Source organism: Corvus hawaiiensis (genome assembly GCF_020740725.1).
Source record: "Corvus hawaiiensis isolate bCorHaw1 chromosome 34 unlocalized genomic scaffold, bCorHaw1.pri.cur SUPER_34d, whole genome shotgun sequence".
NCBI classification, from domain to species: Eukaryota; Metazoa; Chordata; class Aves; order Passeriformes; family Corvidae; genus Corvus; species Corvus hawaiiensis.
The window spans coordinates 103,535-120,582 of NW_025963258.1; the positions used below are offsets into that span (position 1 = coordinate 103,535).

The following is a 17,048-nucleotide window of genomic DNA, read 5'->3' on the forward strand; positions in this document are numbered from 1 at the left end:
GGACCGTGTTATATCCTTCTGAACGCAGGATGTGGGCACAAAAAGTTGAAGGAAAGTGGAAAACGATTAACTTAGAATCCCGTTCTGCAAAAGAAAACTTCAGATTTGTACTTGAAAGAAGCGTAAATGATGCCAGAGGTATTTGTTTAGATACAGAGCAGAGCATTTGTCACTTTGAAATGCATCCTGTTAAGCAAACCACAGGACAGGGCTGTGTCTGCCTTTGAACAGCATGTCCCACTGCACTGGTGGATGCAGTCACTGTGAATGAAAATCAGTTTAACCTCTGTGTTTGTAATTTTATCAGAATTGAGGGTTGTGACTTTTCCTGTCGAGCACCTGGTACATTGCACCAACAGATCAAAGTGAGTTTGGTTCCTGTGCAGGAAATGTTGCCCGTGCTTGTAGGAATGAGCTTCACCTCGGTCACGCAATTACTGAAACAGGATGAATGGAAGGGAATTCTTGAAGAGGTTAAAAATGCAGGAAAGAAAACTCCAATCACAATAAACCGTGACACAGAGAGCACACGGAGAGTATTTAAAAGATTAGAAAAAGACTCATCTCATCACTGGTGGGATGTGCTTTTTGGGTGGTCACCAACAGCAACCGGTTTACTCAATGCCCTGGTTCACCCAATTATTGTTTTACTCATTTTAGTGTAGGTTTGGTTTTGTCTGTTGTAATATTTGTGTGGAACTGGAGAATACGACGACGAATGGGAACCTTGACTTCAGCACCAAGGGCATATGGCAGGATTTTAAAGGACACCTACCGTACAACGTGGATAGACAAAAAACCCCCTATATATTAGTAAAAGAATTTACTAATCCTAAAGAAGAAGTGGGGAAAGGAGTCAAGGCTCTAAAAGGTTAAAATTTTAGCTAAGAGTTAGAAGAAATTTGTATTAATTAAGATAGAGAAACAAAAGTTAAGTTAATGATTAGTGGATGCCTAAGCTAGAGCCAAGTGATGTATTATTTGCCATTATATTTTGGTTTAAGTTTTCTTTGTAGAAGGAAACAGAACAAATGAACTGTCATCAAAACAAATTGAAACCAATAGAGCCAAGAACAGCACCTGGGTTTCGTACTAATTAATCCAAAGTAGGAGATCTTGGGCTGCGCCAAGAGGTCACGAAGGGCTGCCAACAGCAAGGAGGTGAAAAGGTCACTGTGAGGAAGATGTTCCTGACTTCATCTTGCAGGACCACTGACCCAATTCGAGACCACCGACCCAATTCCAGAGAGAACCTGCGCATGTGTGAAAGGCTAATGATCTCATTGTTATAAACACATATCGCAATATTGGCTTCTCGCAAGTATTAAGGTGAATATTATATAATGTTAGAAATGCTTTTGCTGTGTGCCTGTAGTTTTCTTTCTTTTTAGCAAGAATTTAGCAAGTGTGAGCAGGTAAGAGAACCTCCAAGCGAACAGAGGATGAGGCCAAAGCTGCTATCAACACTCTGCCCAGGGGGCAAAGAGGCCCAAAGCTGCAATCAGCCCTTTCTGGAGAATTAAGAGGGCACTTGACTATCAACTCTCACCTAGCGAGCCCAACCCCAAGAATCAAAAGAAATAAAACCACAAGGCAGAAGACTACGCATGCTCTAAAAAGGCGGAACCAAGGAGTGGCCATGCAGAACAGCTCCGGGAAAAGTTTGGATATGCATAAGGAACAGACAGTTAAAAATGGTATAAAAAGGACCAACCTCAAGCATCAGGTGTGCTCTTGGCAGAACACCAAGGCACCCGGCCGTTACCTCTTTGCTTTATTTTATGTGTTATTGTCTTTTTATTAAACTTTTAAATTCTCACAGGAGAGTGAACCTCGTTTTTCACATCATTTTAATACGGAGCGGGGGATGAGAGGTGGTGGAGCCATACATATGTACAAGATGTAAAGCTTTGAGTAATAAATAGAGAACAAAGAACCTTGTACTTGGCTGGAATGTCTTCAGAAGGCTGCTGCCGTGCCGCCCGCTGGTGTCTGAATAAACACAGCACTGTCTAATGAATCATGCCACAACCGGGCCAGGAGACACTTGAGAGACAGTCAGAGAAGTGGGTATTTGCTTTATTCGGCGCGCCGGGTGTGTGGGGATCGCTCCTCCAAACACACATACCCGGTGCTCTCTACAACACAGTATTATGGGCTAAATTATGAATATTCGTCACATACCTTGGGACAGGTGTCGTTATACAAATTATTTCTCGGAAGTCATTAGCATATGGGCCACACATGCGCTGTGTGTCCTGGTGGTCGCGCTGAGGAAGACCTCTCCTCTTCCTCAGGGGTCTTTTCTGATGAAGGCCAGTAGTCATCCTCTCATGAACTTTTCACCTTTCTCCCTGGGCATGCGTAGTCCTTTGAGGAATGATTCAGCGGTCTCTGAGATGATCCTTGTCCCCTCTATCTTGACAAGATGAGGGTGAATTCGGCTTCCTAGGCTTTGTAATTAACATCTTCTGTCTGAACTAACATTTGCTGTCTCCTAATAGTTAACTTGTGCTTACATGAGTTAGTTATTGACTGCCCCTTCTTCACTAATTGTAATTAGTTAGAGGGCCTTTGTCCGTGGATATCGGGATTTAATGAACCAGCCCCATGCCCGCCATCTTCCCGTCCCTCGTGGCCCCGCAATTTCCCGCCACACGCCGCCGCCTACAACTCCCGTCATGCTCCGCTACTGCCGCCTTCATCTCCCGTGATGCTCTGCCACGACCGCCTACAACTCCCGTCATGTCCCGCGGCTCCATCACGGCTGCCTACAACTCCCATCGTGCCACGCGCGCGGCGCTCCTCCCCCTTCCCTCACGTGACCGGCGGCCGCGCGCTGGGTGCGGGAGCCCCCGGTCCCCCCAAATCCCCCCCGCGCCCCTCCCGTAGAATTTGGGGACCCCCCGACCCCCCCCAACCATGGAGGAGGTGGACAAGATCCTGATCCACTCCCTGCGCCAGGCGGGGACGTGAGTGGGGGAGGGGGGAACGGGAGGATTTGGGTGGGGGAGCCCGACCCGCGGGGATTGGGGGGGTCAGGTGGGGGGATCTGGAGGGCGGGGGAACGTGGGGGGGTCTCTGGGGGACACTAAGGAGTTTTGGGGAGTCTGGGAGGGGGAGGGTACGGAAGGGCGGAGGGACACCCCGATGGAGGTTTGGGGGGTCACCGGGGGGACCCCGAGAATTTTGGGTGGGGGTACCCTGGGGAGGTTGTGGGGTTCCCTGGGGGAACATCCTGAGGATTTGGGAGCTGTGGGCGCGTGACTGGATATTTGGGGGTCCCTGAGGGGCGGTTGGGGGAGATCACAGGGCAGACCCTGAGGACTTTTGAGGGGGTAATTTTGGGGGACACAGGCAGTTTTTGGGAGTCTGGGGAAAGACTGAGGATGGGGCTGACCCCGGGGTTGGGGGGGCACCCTGAGGGTTTGGGCTATGGGGGTGCTGTGCCCCACAGGAAGGGGGAGGGCTGTCAGGATTTGGGGGGATGTGATGATTTGGGGGTCCCCACGGCCGTGGCCCCGCAGCGAGGAGGCTGTCAGGGTTTGGGGGTGCTCGGGGAGGGGTCCCCACGGCCGTGCCCCCTCCCCCCCATCCCAGGGCGGTGCCCCCCGAGGTGCAGAGCGTGCGGGACCTGACCCCCGAGCTGGTGGTGGAGGCGGCCGTGCGGTGCCTCCGGGCCGTGCGCCCCGCGCTGGGAGCCCCCCTGAGCCCCCTGCTGCCCCCCGGCATCTCCGCACGTTTCCGGCTCGCCTCCGACCTGGCCGCGGCTTGCCAGGTAGCCCCGAACCCCGCGGCACCCCAAAGCTGGGGGGGGCCCTCGCTGCGATTCGTGGCGGGTTTGTGGTACCAAGCCTCGGTACCCACCCCAGAGCATCGGATCTTGGAAGGGGGGACCCCAACAATTTTGGGGTGCCCCCCAATGGCTTCCCTTCCCGCAGGAGCTGGGATTTGGGGGGGACGTGGGGTACCAGACGTTCCTGTACAGCTCCGAACACGACACGCGGCGCCTGCTCCTGTTCCTCGTGGAGAAGCTGCCGCGGGACGAGGGCGAGCGCGGGGCCGAGCCCCCCGGTACGGGCCTGGGGGGGTCCCCTGGGCTGCTGGGGAGCCCCGTAGGGGGGATCGTGAGGGGCCTGACCCCCCTCGTTGTCCCCCTCCCCAGGGAAATCGGGGGCGCTGCTCCGAGCCATCGGCGCCCAGATCCGGGAGCAGCTGGGGACCCCCTGGGTGCCCCCCGTGTGCCGCACGGCCCGGCTGCAGCGGCTGCAGGTGAACCGGGGGGTCCGGCACCCCCCGAGCTGGGGGGGGGCTCCCCTTTTAGTTTAGGGGGGCAATTAACCCGTTAATTAACCCTTCCTAGGGCACAAGTCACCTCCAGCCTTTCGCTGCCTGTCCCCTGGTGCTGCCCCAAAGTGGGGGATCCCCAGGTAAGAGCCGGGGGGGGGATTTGGGGTGGTGGGGGGGGTCATTGTTGCCCCAAATTTGGGGATCTCTATGTAAACTTTGGGGGCTCACCCTGAGGGTTTGGGGTATGGAGGTGCTGTGCCCCACAGGAAGGGGGGGTGTCAGGATTTGGGGGGGTGGGGGTGTGATGATTCGAGGGTAATACCAGGGGGGTTGGGGGGTTTTAGGTTTGTTTTAGGGGAGGGTTTCTGCTCATCCCCTGCTGTCCCCGCAGAGCTGCAGGAGTATTTTGGGGGGGCCGCCCCCCCCGGTGCCAGCACAGCCCCCCCTTTCCTCGCAGACCCCCCCGGCCCTGCTGGAGACCCACACGGCCCAGCTCAGCGCCCACCACGACTGGGAGGCTGAGTGGGGGGGCCCCGGCCTGGCCTCCCGCCTGCCCCCCCAGGTGAGACCCTCGGGCGGGGCTGGGGGTCCCCAGGCCTTGGGGGGGGGGGGGGTCCCTGGGCCCCCTTTCTCTTACTCCCAGGAGTCCAAGGGAGGGGCCCCCTCTCTGTAGCATGGGGGGGGCTGTTTTGGGGGTCACCTGGGGGGGCTGTTGGGATGTTTGGGGGCTGTTTTGGGGGTCCCTGCGGGTCTGACTCCCCGTTTTTCTCCCCCTCCCCAGGAATACTTGGGGCGGAAAGCGGCTCCGGGCGCGGCTCCGGGCACTGGAGCCCCTGCGCCAGGCCTGCCCCCCCTGCCCCCAGGGACCGTCCCCGGGGCCCCCCCTGGACCCTGCCTGGCTCCAGGAGGCTTTTGGGGCTGGGGGGGCCGGGGGGGCCCTGCCCAAGGGGTCCCGCTTCACCCGCACCCAGCACCTGACCCACGAACAGGTGGGGGCTACAATGGGGGGAGGGCGAGATGGGGGATGGTTTTGGGGGGATGGGGGTTGGTTTTGGGGTGTTGGGAGCCTGCTGGAGGGTTGAGGATTGTTTTGGGGGGAGTGGAGGTTGGATTTGGGGGGCTGTGGGTTGTTTTGGGGGGTCTAGAGGTTGGATTTGGGGGGTCTGGAGGTTGGATTTGGGGGCTGTGGGTTGTTTTGGGGGGCTGTGGGTTGGATTTGGGGGGCTGTGGGTTGTTTGGGGGGACTGGAGGTTGGATTTGGGGGCTGTGGGTTGTTTTGGGGGCTTTGGGTTGGATTTGGGGGGCTGTGGGTTAGTTTGGGGGCTGTGGGTTGTTTGGGGGGGGTCTGGAGGTTGGATTTGGGGGCTGTGGGCTGTTTTGGGGGGGCTGTGGGTTGGATTTGAGGGGCTGTGGGTTGTTTTGGGGGGCCGTGGGCTGTTTTGGGGGGTCTAGAGGTTGGATTTGGGGGCTGTGGGTTGTTTGGGGGGTCTGAAGGTTGGATTTGGGGGCTGTGGGTTGTTTTGGGGGGCTGTGGGTTGGATTTGGGGGGCTGTGGGTTGTTTTGGGGGGGCTGTGGGTTGGATTTGAGGGGCTGTGGGTTGTTTTGGGGGGCTGTGGGTTGGATTTGAGGGGCTGTGAGTTGTTTGGGGGGCTGTGGGTTGGATTTGAGGGGCTGTGGGTTGTTTGGGGGGGCTGTGGGTTGGATTTGGGGGCTGTGGGCTGTTTTGGGGGGGCTGTGGGTTGGTTCAGACCCTCCCAGGCTCTGACCCGCTCCGGGGTCTCATCCTGCAGGACCCCCAAGTGCTGCTGCAGCAGCTCCAGGCGGCTGCCGAGACCCTGCAGCCCCCGAAGGGCCCCGAGGAGGTGAGAGGGGGGTGTCGGTCACTCTGGGCCCCCCCGGTGGCTCCGTGTGGTCACTCTGGGCCCCCCCATGGCCACGTTGCCCCCCCAGGAGCCCGGGTCACGCCAGGCCAGCGAGGAGGCCGCGCTGGAGGAGACCCTGGCCCGGCTGGAGGCTGAAATCGAGGGGTGCCGGGGGGAGATTCGGGCAGCCCAGCTCAGCCTCACCCAGGTGGGTGCTGGGGAGGGGTCCAGGGAGGCACTGGGGGGTTTTGGGGTGCCCTGACCGACCCCCCGTGCCCAGGTGGTGGTGTGGCAGGACTGGGGGGCTCTGGGGGGGCACTGGGGGGTTTTGGGGTGCCCAGGTGGTGGTGTGGCAGGGTCGGGGGGCACAGGGGGTTTTGGGGTGCCCAGGTGGTGGTGTGGCAGGGTCGGGGGGCACTGGGGGGTTTTGGGGTGCCCAGGCGGTGATGTGGCAGGGTCGGGGGGCACAGGGGGGTTTTGGGGTGCCCTGACCAACGCCCCCCTCCATGCCCAGGCAGAGGCCGAGGTGCAGCAGGGCTGGGGGGCTCTGGGGGGGCACTGGGAGGTTTTGGGGTGCCCAGGTGGTGGTGTGGCAGGGTCGGGGGGCACAGGGGGGTTTTGGGGTGCCCTGACCAACGCCCCCCTCCATGCCCAGGCAGAGGCCGAGGTGCAGCAGGGCTGGGGGGCTCTGGGGGGGCACTGGGAGGTTTTGGGGTGCCCAGGTGGTGGTGTGGCAGGGTCGGGGGGCACAGGGGGGTTTTGGGGTGCCCTGACCAACGCCCCCCTCCATGCCCAGGCAGAGGCCGAGGTGCAGCAGGGCCGGAGGGCTCTGGGGGGGCGCGAGGACGCCCTGCGGGTCAAGGCCAGGGCGCTGGAGCTGCTCCCGGACGCCCAGAACAACATGGCCAAGCTGCAGGTGAGGGGCTGGGGGGGCTGGGGGCAGTTTGGGGGGCACAGCAGATGTGGGGAGGGGTTTGGGGGGGCAGTTTGGGGTATAGGATGGCACCAGTGGGGGGCAGGTGAAGCACGGTGGTTTGGGGGTCACAGCAGGTGGGGGGGGGGGCAGTTGGGGGTGTAGAACAGCCCCAGGGGGGGAGCAGTTTTGGGGGGCTTCATGGGGGGGGGGTCAGTTCATGGGGGGCTGTGGGGTTGTTTGGGGTCACAGTGTGGGGAGGGGGCTTGGGGGGGCAGGTAAGGGGGGTTTGGGCAGTTTGGGGGTGCAGTCAGGGGAGTTTGGGGGCACTCTGGGGGTGTCAGCGTTTGGGGGGTCAGTGTGGGGGTGCAGTCAGGGGGGGTTTGGGGGGCACTCCGGGGGTGTCAGCGTTTGGGGGGGGGTCAGTGTGGGGGGTTTGGGCAGTTTGGGGGTGCAGTCAGGGGGTTTTTGGGGGGCACTCTGGGGGTGTCAGCGTTTGGGGGGTCAGTGTGGGGGGTTTGGGCAGTTGGGGGGGCAGCCGGGGGTTTTGGGGGGCACTCTGGGGGTGTCAGCGTTTGGGGGGTCAGTGTGGGGGGTGCAGTCAGGGGGTTTTTGGGGGGCACTCCGGGGGTGTCAGCGTTTGGGGGTCAGTGTGGGGGGTTCGGGCAGTTGGGGGGGCAGTCGGGGTTTTTGGGGGGCACTCTGGGGGTGGCAGCGTTTGGGGGTCAGTGTGGGGGGTTCAGGCAGTGTGGGGGGTGCAGTCAGGGGGTTTTTGGGGGGCACTCTGGGGGTGTCAGCATTTGGGGGGTCAGTTTGGGGGTGCAGTCAGAGGGTTTTGGGGGGCACTCTGGGGGTGTCAGCATTTGGGGGGTCAGTGTGGGGGTGCAGTCAGGGGAGTTTGGGGGTACTCCGGGGGTGTCAGCATTTGGGGGGGGGTCAGTGTGGGGGTGCAGTCAGAGGGTTTTGGGGGGCACTCTGGGGGTGTCAGCGTTTGGGGGTCAGTGTGGGGGGTTCGGGCAGTGTGGGGGTGCAGTCAGGGGGGTTTGGGGGGCACTCCGGGGGTGTCAGTGTTTGGGGGGGGTCAGTGTGGGGGGTTCGGGCAGTGTGGGGGTGCAGTCAGGAGGTTTTGGGGGGCACTCCGGGGGTGTCAGCGTTTGGGGGGCCCTGGCACTGCCCGCAGCTGGTGGTGGAGTCCAGCAGCCGCCGCATCGTCAGCCTGGCCGGGCAGTGGGAGCGGCACCGGGGGCCCCTCCTGGCCGAGTTCCGGCACCTCCGCGCCCTGCGCGACTCCGCGCAGGTAACGGGGCCCCTCCTCGCGGGTTTGGGGTCCCCGGGGGTCGGGAATTGGTTTTCCCATGGGTTTGGGGTGCCCGCATTCTCAAATGGGGGGTTGGGGTTCCTTCCCTGCGAGTTTGGGAGGTCTCGGGTTCTTCCCCAGTGGATTCAGGGGTCCCCCGGTAGTTTTTGAGGTTCCCGGGGTCCCTTCCCCATGGGTTTGGGGGTCCCCAGGTCCCTCCCTGGTCGATTTTGGCGTCCCTGGGCCCTCTGAGATCCCTTCTCAGTGTGTTTGGGGTGCGTGGTTTCCCCCAAAAGTGGGGTGCCTGCAATCCATTTCCTGTGGGTTTTGGGGTCCCCAGGTCTCCTTGGTAGGTTTGAGGGTCCCTCGGGGTTTTGGAGCCTCTTCCCAGTAGGTTTTGGGGTCCCTAGAGTCCATTCCCTGTGGCTTTTGGGGTCCCCAGATCTTTCCCTCGTCAGTTTTGGGGTCCCTGGGGGCTCTGGGCTCCCCTCCCTGATGGTTTTGGGGCCCTGGAGTGCATTTGCAGCGATTCTGGGGGCTCCAGTTCCCCCTCCTGGCTGGGTTTTGGGGATTCCCTGTCCCCCCCCGGACTCGTGGTGACTTTGGGGCCCCCCCTGTCCCCCCCCAGCGGGAGTCATCGCGGCGCCTGGCAGAGACGCAGGCGCTGCTCCAGCGCAGCCGCGCGGCCGCTGAGGAGGCGCGACGGAAAGAGACCCTGCACGCCCAGCTGGTGGGACTGGGGGCACTGGGGGCTTCGGGGGCTCACTGGCGGGGCCCTTGAGGTGCTTTGGGGGGGCTCAGGGGTCACTGGGAGGCACCCTGAGGGTCCTAGGGGGGCTCAGGGGTCACTGGAAAGGTTTGGAGGGTCACTGGGGGCACCTTGGCACATGGGGGGGCTCAGGGGTCACTGGAGGAACATGGGGTGTTTTGGGGTCACTGGGAGGGCCCTTGAGGTGTTCTGGGGGGGCTCAGAGGGCCTTGGGGAGTCACTGAGTTGCTTGGGAGGTTCCTGGGAGGGACCTTGAGGCATTTTGGGGGGGCTCAGGAGGAACTGGGGGATCCCTGGGGCTTTTGGGGGTCCCTTGAGGTGTTTTGGGGCTCAGCAGGGTTTTGGGGTCACTGAGGGAGACCTTGAGGTATTGTGAGGGTGCTCGGGAGGAGGGGTTGGGGTTTAGGGGCGCTTTGGGGGCGTTTTGGGGTGCCCAGGGGAGTTTGGGGGTGTCAGGCCCCCCGCTGACCCCCGCAGGTGGCGGAGCTCGAGGCGCTGCCCCGCGACGTCTCCCGCGCCGTTTACACCCAGCGCATCCTGGAGATCGTGGGCAACATCCGCAAGCAGAAGGAGGAGATCGGGAAGGTGGGGGCTGGGGGGGCACTTTTGGGGGGCTCTGACGGTTTGGGGGGGCCCCAACTCTTGTGGGGGGGGGGCAGGGGGAGAGTTTTGGGGTCCCTTAGGCAGCCTGGAGGAGTTTGGGGGATGGCCTTGAGGTGTTCAGTCTCATTTGAGGTTTTGGGGGGGGAGCTGGGGGCTGTGGGGGGCTGTGTGCACCCCCAAAGCGGGGAGGGGTTTTGGGGGGTCGTGTTCCCTCCCCCTCCCAGGCCTGACCCCCCCCAGATCCTGGAGGACACGCGGGCGCTGCAGAAGGAGATCAATGCCCTGGTGGGGAAGCTGGAGAGGACCTTCAGCGTGACCGACGAGCTGCTCTTCAAGGTGGGGGGGCCGGGGGGGAGGCACCTCGGGGTGCAGGGAGCCCCAAAAGGGGGGATCACAGTGGGATTTTGGGGGGCCTGTGGCTGGGGGTGCATTCAGTGGTATCCCCCTGTATGGGATATCCCCCCCAAAGGGACAGGGGGGTGGGGTGCTGGGATCCCCCCCAAACTGTCGCATGTGCCCCATGTGCCACCCAAGCTGTGCCCCCCGAAACTGTCCCTGTGCCCCCCCAAACTGTCCCCTTCCCCAGGACGCCAAGCGGGACGAGGTGGTGAGAAAAGCCTACAAGTACCTGGCAGCTCTGCACGAGGTAACGGGGCCTGGGGGGCTCCAGGGGGGCCCAGGTGGAACTGGGAGGGTCCCTGGGGGAGGAGGGGGGACTGGAATTTGGGGGGGGGGGGTGCCCTACAAACCCCTCTTGTTGCCCCCCAGAACTGTGCCCAGCTGATCCGGACCATCGAGGACACGGGGACCATCCAGAGGGAGATCCGGGACCTGGAGGAGCAGGTGGGGTTTTGGGGGCCTCGGTTTGGGGGGGGCAGCATGGATTTGGGGGGGCAGGGTGTCTTTTGGGGGGGCAGGATGGATTTCGGGTGCCTCTGGAGACCCCCCCCAGCTCTATTTGGGTGTTAACTGACCACTCCCATCTCCTTTTTGTGCCCCCAATTCTTTGTACCCCTCCCTGACTCTTTCCTCCTGATTTTTACCCCCACCAAATTTTTCCCCCCATTTTTTCCCCCCATTTTGCCTCCCCCAATCTGTGCCCCCCCAGATCGAGGGAGAGACGAGTGCCAAGCTCCCGGCCAGCCTGGAGCGGATCCTCAGCGACTGCCGGGCGCTGCGGGAGGAGAACGCGCTGCTGGCCGCTCGTGCCCGCCACGCCTGACCCCAAACCGGGGGGGGGTATCCGCACCCCAAAATCCGCCGGGGGGGCTCTGCCGCCCCCCCCGCACACAGCGGGGTGTGGGGGTGCCCGTGTAGCCCCCCAAAACGCACCCGCAGTGGGAGGGGGGACAGTTCCTTTATGGTTTCAATAAATCCCGGTGCAGTTCGGGGCTGTTCGTGGTGCTCTTGGGGGGTGGATTTGGGGGTGTCGTGTTCCTCCTGGGAGGGGGGGTCTTGGGGGCACCCCCTCTCCGTGGTTTTGGGGTCCCCCCTCAGCTCCGGGGGGGCAGAAAGTACTTGAGGTCACAGTCCCTGCGGAGGTCAGAGGGGCATCCCGGGGTTATCACGGGTGTTTTGGGGGGGGGGGGGGGGTTTATGCACCCCCCGCGTTTTTGGGGTGCCCAGGGGGGTTTTGGGGTGGCCGGGGCGGGGTTTGGGGGTACCTGGGGTAGCGCTGGCCCCGCTTGCGCCGGAACTCGGCCTCGTCCACGGTCCAGACGGCGCCGCGCGCGGCCTCCACCCGCACGAAGCACTTGTGCAGGCTCAGGTTGTGGCGCACGGCGTTCTGGGGGGGGGGAGACCCCAAAATCGGGGTGGGACCCTGAAATTGGGGGGCTGGACATCCCCCCCTCACATTCCCTGAGGGATTTCAGGGGGGTCTGGGGAGGGTTTAGGGATTTTGAGGGGGTTCGGGGGGGTCTCTGAGGTGTCATGGGTGGGGGGATGATTGGAGAGGTACTGGGAGAATTTGGGGTCCCCCCGTTTTTGGGGAGTGGGGGTGTTGGGAGGGGGGGTCCGGGGCAGCATTGGGGTCTCAGGGGGAAGGTTTGGGGGTCCCACCTGTGGATGGTAACATTTTGGGGTGCTGGGAGGGGCTGGGGGTCCCCCAATGGTGGTGATGGAGAGTGGGGGGTCTCTGCTGGGGAGGAGTTGGGGTGACCCCCAGGATGGGGGTGCAGGGGGGGGTTGGAGAGGGGCCCCAGGAGTTCGTGGAAGCCCCAGGGATGTTTTTGGGGGGGGTGGGGGGGGGGGGGGGGGACTGGAGATCCCAGGGTCGGTTTTGGGGTGTGGGGGGTTGCCAGGGATGTTTGCAAGTTCTGGGGACGGTTGGGGATCCTGAGGGGCTGTTTTGGGGTCCCGGGGTGTGTTTCAGGGTCCCCGGGGGGGGCTGTTATGGGGTTCCCGGGGGGCATTTGTTTGGGGTCTCAGAGGGTCCTGGGGGGGCTGTTTTAGGGTGCAGGGAACTCTCAGGGTGTTTTTTGGAGTCCCGGGGGGTTCCCGAGCTGTGTCTGGCGGGTCCCGGGGTGTGTTTGGGGTCCGGGGAGGGTCGTTCGGGGGTTTTGGGGGGTTCCCGGGGGTTGTTTGGGGTTCCCGGGGGTGTTCCGGGTTCCCGGGGGGGCTGTTCGGGGTTCCGGGGTGTGTCTGGGGGGTCCCGGGGGTCCCCACCTTCCAGGTGCGGGTGTTGTGCCGGAAGAAGCCGAACCTGCGGCTGAACCAGTGGTAGATCTCCGCCAGGGGGCGCTGCCGCTGCGGGGACTCCAGGATGGCCTGGGGGTGGCGGGGACATTGGGGGACATTGGGGACATTGGGGGCACGGGGGGACATCGGGGGGACATTGAAGGGACATTGGAGGGACATTGAAGGGACATTGGGGGGACATTGAGGGGACACTGGGGGCATGGGGGTACATTAGGGACACGTTGGGGGGACATTGGGGGGACATTGGGGGCATGGGGGGACATTAGGGACACATTGGGGGGACATTGGGGGGACATTGGGAGGACATTGGGAGGACATTGGGAGGACATTGGGGGGACACTGGGGGACATTGGGGGGACAGTGGGGGGACATTAGGGACACATTGGGGGAACAGTGGGGGGACATTGGGGGGACATTGGGGACATTGGGAGGACATTGGGGGGACATTGGGGGGACGGGGGCCACTGGGGGACATTGGGGGACACTGGGGGGACATTGGGGGACATTGGGGGGGCATTGGGGGGACACTGGAGACATTGGGGGACATTGGGGGGACACTGGGGGTAGGGGGGGACGTTGGGGACATTGGGGGCACGGGGGAACATTGGAGGACATTGGGGACATTGGGGGACATTGGGGGGCATGAGGGGACATTGGGGGGACATTGGAGGACATTGAGGGGACACTGGGGACATTGGGGGGCACGGGGGGACATTGGGGACATCGGGGGGACATTGAGAACATTGGGGGGGGCATGGGGGGACATTGAGGACATTGGGGGGACATTGGGGGGACAGGGGGACATTGGGGGGACGTTGGGGACATTGGGGGCATGGGGGGACATTGGGGGGACATTGGGGGGACATTGGGGGGATATTGGGGACATTGGGAGGACATTGGGAGGACATTGGGGGGACATTGGGGGGCACGGGGGGAAATTGGGGGGACATTGGGAGGACACTGGGGGGGTGGAGACATTGGGGACATTGGGGGGATATTGGGGGGACATTGGAGGGACATTGGAGGGATATTGGGGACATTGGGGGACAGTGGGGGGACATTGAGGGGACATTGGGGGCATGGGGGGACATTGGGGGGACATTGGGGACATTTGGGACATTGGGGGACATTGGGGGCACAGGGCAACACAGGTGACATTGGGGACGTTGGGGGGGCACGAGAGGGTTGGGGACAAACTTTTGGGGTGGCTTTGGAGACGGCTGAGGATGGTTTAGGGGGCACGGCAGCGCGTGGGGACACTTTGGGGGGGCTCTGGGGAGGATCTGGGGTACAGGGACACACTTGGGGTCACTGGGGGGAGCATGGCAGGTTTGGGGACACTGTGAGGTGGCCTGGGGGGGGGCTATGGGGGACACACATGGGGTGCTGGGGGGCATAGGGTGGGCTTTGGGGACAGTTTGGGGGGGGGACATGGAGGGGCTGCAGGATGGCCGGGATGAGGAAATTGGGGAGCAGGGCTATGAGGGGAGAGCTGGGGTGGGGGAGGATACGGGGGGTGTCAGGGACACGGGGGGGCTCTGGGTGCCCCAGGGGGGGTTTGGGGGTTCGGGGGGGCACTGACCCAGCGGATGAGCGTGGCGTAGGTGTAGGGGGGCCGCGCGGTGCTGAGCCGGTAGTACTCCAGTTCTGGGGGGGCCAGGGGCGGTCAGCCGGACCCAGCCCCCTCCCCGGTTATTTCGGGGGACACCCCCACACCCCCAAACCCGGGGCTCACCTGGGTAGAGCCCCCCGCGCTCCCAGGGGTGCCCCGGGGGGGGCAGCATCATCTCGGGGTCCCCCTCTGCCTCGGGGGCGGCTGCGGGACCCCAAATCGGGGGGAGCCCAGCCTGGCCCTTCCCGGGGGGGCCCTGGAGGGGGGGGGGGAGCACACAAGTGAGGGGCTGGCACCGCTGTGGGGGGGCCCATCCCCCCGCCCCTGTTTTGGGGTGTGTTGCCCTCCTTACCGTGCTGGGGGGGGCCCTCCGGAGGAGCTGCGCCTGCAACAGCCCCAGGCGGTGCCGCTCGCGGGCCAGCTGCGGGGGGGGACAGGTTTGGGGGACATGGGGGGGTCACACACGGGGTTTGGGGGACATGGGGGGATGGGGGGGTCACACACGGGGTTTGGGGGACGGGTTTGGGGGGGCGGGGGCGTCGCACACGGGATTTGGGGGCCGGGAGGGGTCACACACAGGATTTGGGGGACATGGGAGAGGCACAGGTTTGGGGGCATCATGGTTTTGGGGGGGAAATGGGCCTTGGGAGGGGTGATGGGTTGGGGGGGACAGGTTTGGGGGGCGATGGGCTGGGGGGCACAGGGAGGACACGGTTTGGGGGGGGGGTCCCAGATCTGGGGGGGACAGGAGTGGCACAGGTTTGGGGTTGGAGTCGTGTTTTTGTGGGGAGTCCCAGGACACTTGGGGGTCCCGTGGCACTTGGGGGGGTCGGGTCAGGACTTGGGGGGTGTCAGGGTAGGACTGGGGGGGCTCAGGGGGGATTTTGGGGGCCCCTTCACCTGCTGCTCCAGCTCCTGGATCCTCTCCAGCTGCCGCAAGCACTGAGCCACCTCCCCCGGCTCACGGCGGGGGGGCCTAGAGGTGATTTTTGGGGGGTGGGGGGTGAGGACGGGGGTCCGGGATGCCCCCAACCCCCTCCTCCCAAAGCCCCCACTCACCTGGGGGGCTGCGCAGCGCCGGGGGGCGGTGGGGGGGGGGTCGCTGCCGGCGGGGGCGGGTGAGGGGTCTCTGTCGCGGCCGGGGGGGGTCTTTGGGGCCCCATTCCAAACCGGGGAGACCTGGAGGAGTTTTGGGGAGGGGGGGGGGGTTTCCCAAAAGGGAGGACACCCCCCGAAGAGGGGGAGGGCGGGTCTGGGGGGGGGGGGTGCTCACCGTGCGCCGGGGGCAGCCGAGTTCGCATCACCAGCACCCCGGGGTGCTGCACGTGCAGGAGGGGGGGGCACGACCCCCCCTCGGGTGGCACCTGTGTGGTTGGGGGGGGGGGGCAGGAGGTGAACCCCCCCCTCCTGACGCACACTCCACCCCCCCCCCCCGAATTGGTGGCCCGGGCTCTGCCCCGCACCTGGGTGCGCCGAGGGACCGCCCCGTCCGCGCGGGTCAGCACCGTGGGCCGGTCCTGGGGGCTGCGGGGGGGGCGGCGCTGCCTGGGGGGGGTGGGAGGGGGTGAGACCCCCCCCGACCCTCCCCCTGTCCCCCCCCCCCGAGCGTGTGACACACGCGTGTGCCAGGCCTGGACACGTGTCCCACGCAGGTCCTGCGTCACCGCGAGTCCCGGAACCCGCGCGGGGCGGGGGACAGCAGCCCCCCCCCAGCCCGTCCTGGCCCAGTTACCCCTCCCAGTACTGCCCAGTGCTCCCAGTATGGGCTGGGCCCCCTCCCATCTTCCACTGGCACCTCTCATGCCATCCATCGCCCATCCATCCCAGTCTACCCCAGTCCCTCCCATTGTCATCCCAAGCCTTCCCAGTAAGCACCGAGTCATTTCCAGTTTCTCCCAGTCCTTTCCAGTATCCCCACTAAGCCGCAGTCCCTCCCAGTCCTTCCCAGCACCCCTCCAGTCTCTCCCTGTAAACTGCAATCCCTCCCAGTCCTTTCCAGTGCTACCCAGTCCCTCCCAGCATCTCCCCAGCCCACCCCAGTGTATTCCCAGCCCATCCCAATCCATCTTTGTTACCCTCCCGCTCCTTCCCAGTTTCCCCCAGTACTTTCCAGCATTCCCCAGTAAGCCAGAGCCCCAGTCCTCCAGTGCCACCCACTCCATCCCAGTCCCCCCCAACACCCTCCCAGCCTCCCCATTTTCCCAAGCCAGTGCTCCTCCAGCCCCTCCCGACACTCCCCCAGTCCATCCCAGTCCATCCCAGTTCCCACCAACCCCTCCCGACACTCCCCAGTCCATCCCAGTCCATCCCAGTCCCCACCCAGTGCCTTGCACTGCTCCCAGTTTCCCTCCCAGTCCCCACCAGAGCCCTCCCAGTCCCACCCAGCATCAATCCTGTGCTCCCTCAGCCCCATCCAGCATCACGCCAGTGCCCTCCAGTGTGCTCCCAGTGCCTCCCAGTGCCCCCAGCTCACGGGTCCCGGGCGCCCGCCATGGCTCTGGGTGACACCGGGCGCTTCCACCTCCGATTTATAGACGGGAAACCACAGCCCTGAGTCACGGCGGGGGTGGGGGGCCGAGGTGGCCCCCCCAGACCCAAACAGGTGCCCTAAGACGGCCAGGGTGCAGCCACCCCAAAATGCAGAGAAATGCCCCAAAACAGCTGAGAAATGCCCTGAAACGTGTGGGATGAAATGGCTCCAAATGTGAAGAAACGGCACAAATTGTGAGGGTAGGGACACCCCAAAGTCATCACGGCAAGACACCCCAAAACGCAGGGAAATGCCTGGGCATTTTGGGCAGAAACACCCCAAACTGGCCAGAGATACTGGGAAATGCCTCAAAACAGCTGGGCACAGACACCCCGAAATGACCAGCGAGAAACTCCTCAAAACCTGCAGAAATGCCCCAAAAATGGGTGCATGGCGACACCCTGAACTGGCTGGGCAGAGACACCCCAAAATGCAGAGAAATGCCCCCAAATGACCAGGCACAGACACCCC

General features: G+C 63.4%; 2 protein-coding genes across 2 annotated transcripts; one reads left to right on the forward strand and one right to left on the reverse strand.

Annotated features, from left to right (window-relative positions):
• Window positions 1-2,816: 2,816 nt before the first annotated feature.
• CCDC22 (coiled-coil domain containing 22) lies at window positions 2,817-11,123 on the forward strand. Its single transcript, XM_048293164.1, is given in 19 exon segments — window positions 2,817-2,972; window positions 3,601-3,778; window positions 3,942-4,074; window positions 4,166-4,272; window positions 4,364-4,430; window positions 4,682-4,710; window positions 4,712-4,852; window positions 5,072-5,086; window positions 5,088-5,279; window positions 6,082-6,153; window positions 6,242-6,361; window positions 6,950-7,069; window positions 8,247-8,363; window positions 8,992-9,093; window positions 9,610-9,717; window positions 9,976-10,071; window positions 10,322-10,381; window positions 10,504-10,578; window positions 10,844-11,123. Coding segments are annotated over 19 exon segments (1,896 nt in total). The 5' UTR covers window positions 2,817-2,922; the 3' UTR covers window positions 10,958-11,123.
• Window positions 11,074-16,540, reverse strand: FOXP3 (forkhead box P3). Its single transcript, XM_048293151.1, is given in 13 exon segments — window positions 11,074-11,268; window positions 11,400-11,521; window positions 12,403-12,504; window positions 14,018-14,082; window positions 14,171-14,303; window positions 14,400-14,468; window positions 14,948-15,023; window positions 15,107-15,144; window positions 15,146-15,193; window positions 15,195-15,226; window positions 15,321-15,411; window positions 15,511-15,592; window positions 16,521-16,540. Coding segments are annotated over 13 exon segments (918 nt in total). The 3' UTR covers window positions 11,074-11,228.
• Window positions 16,541-17,048: the final 508 nt, after the last annotated feature.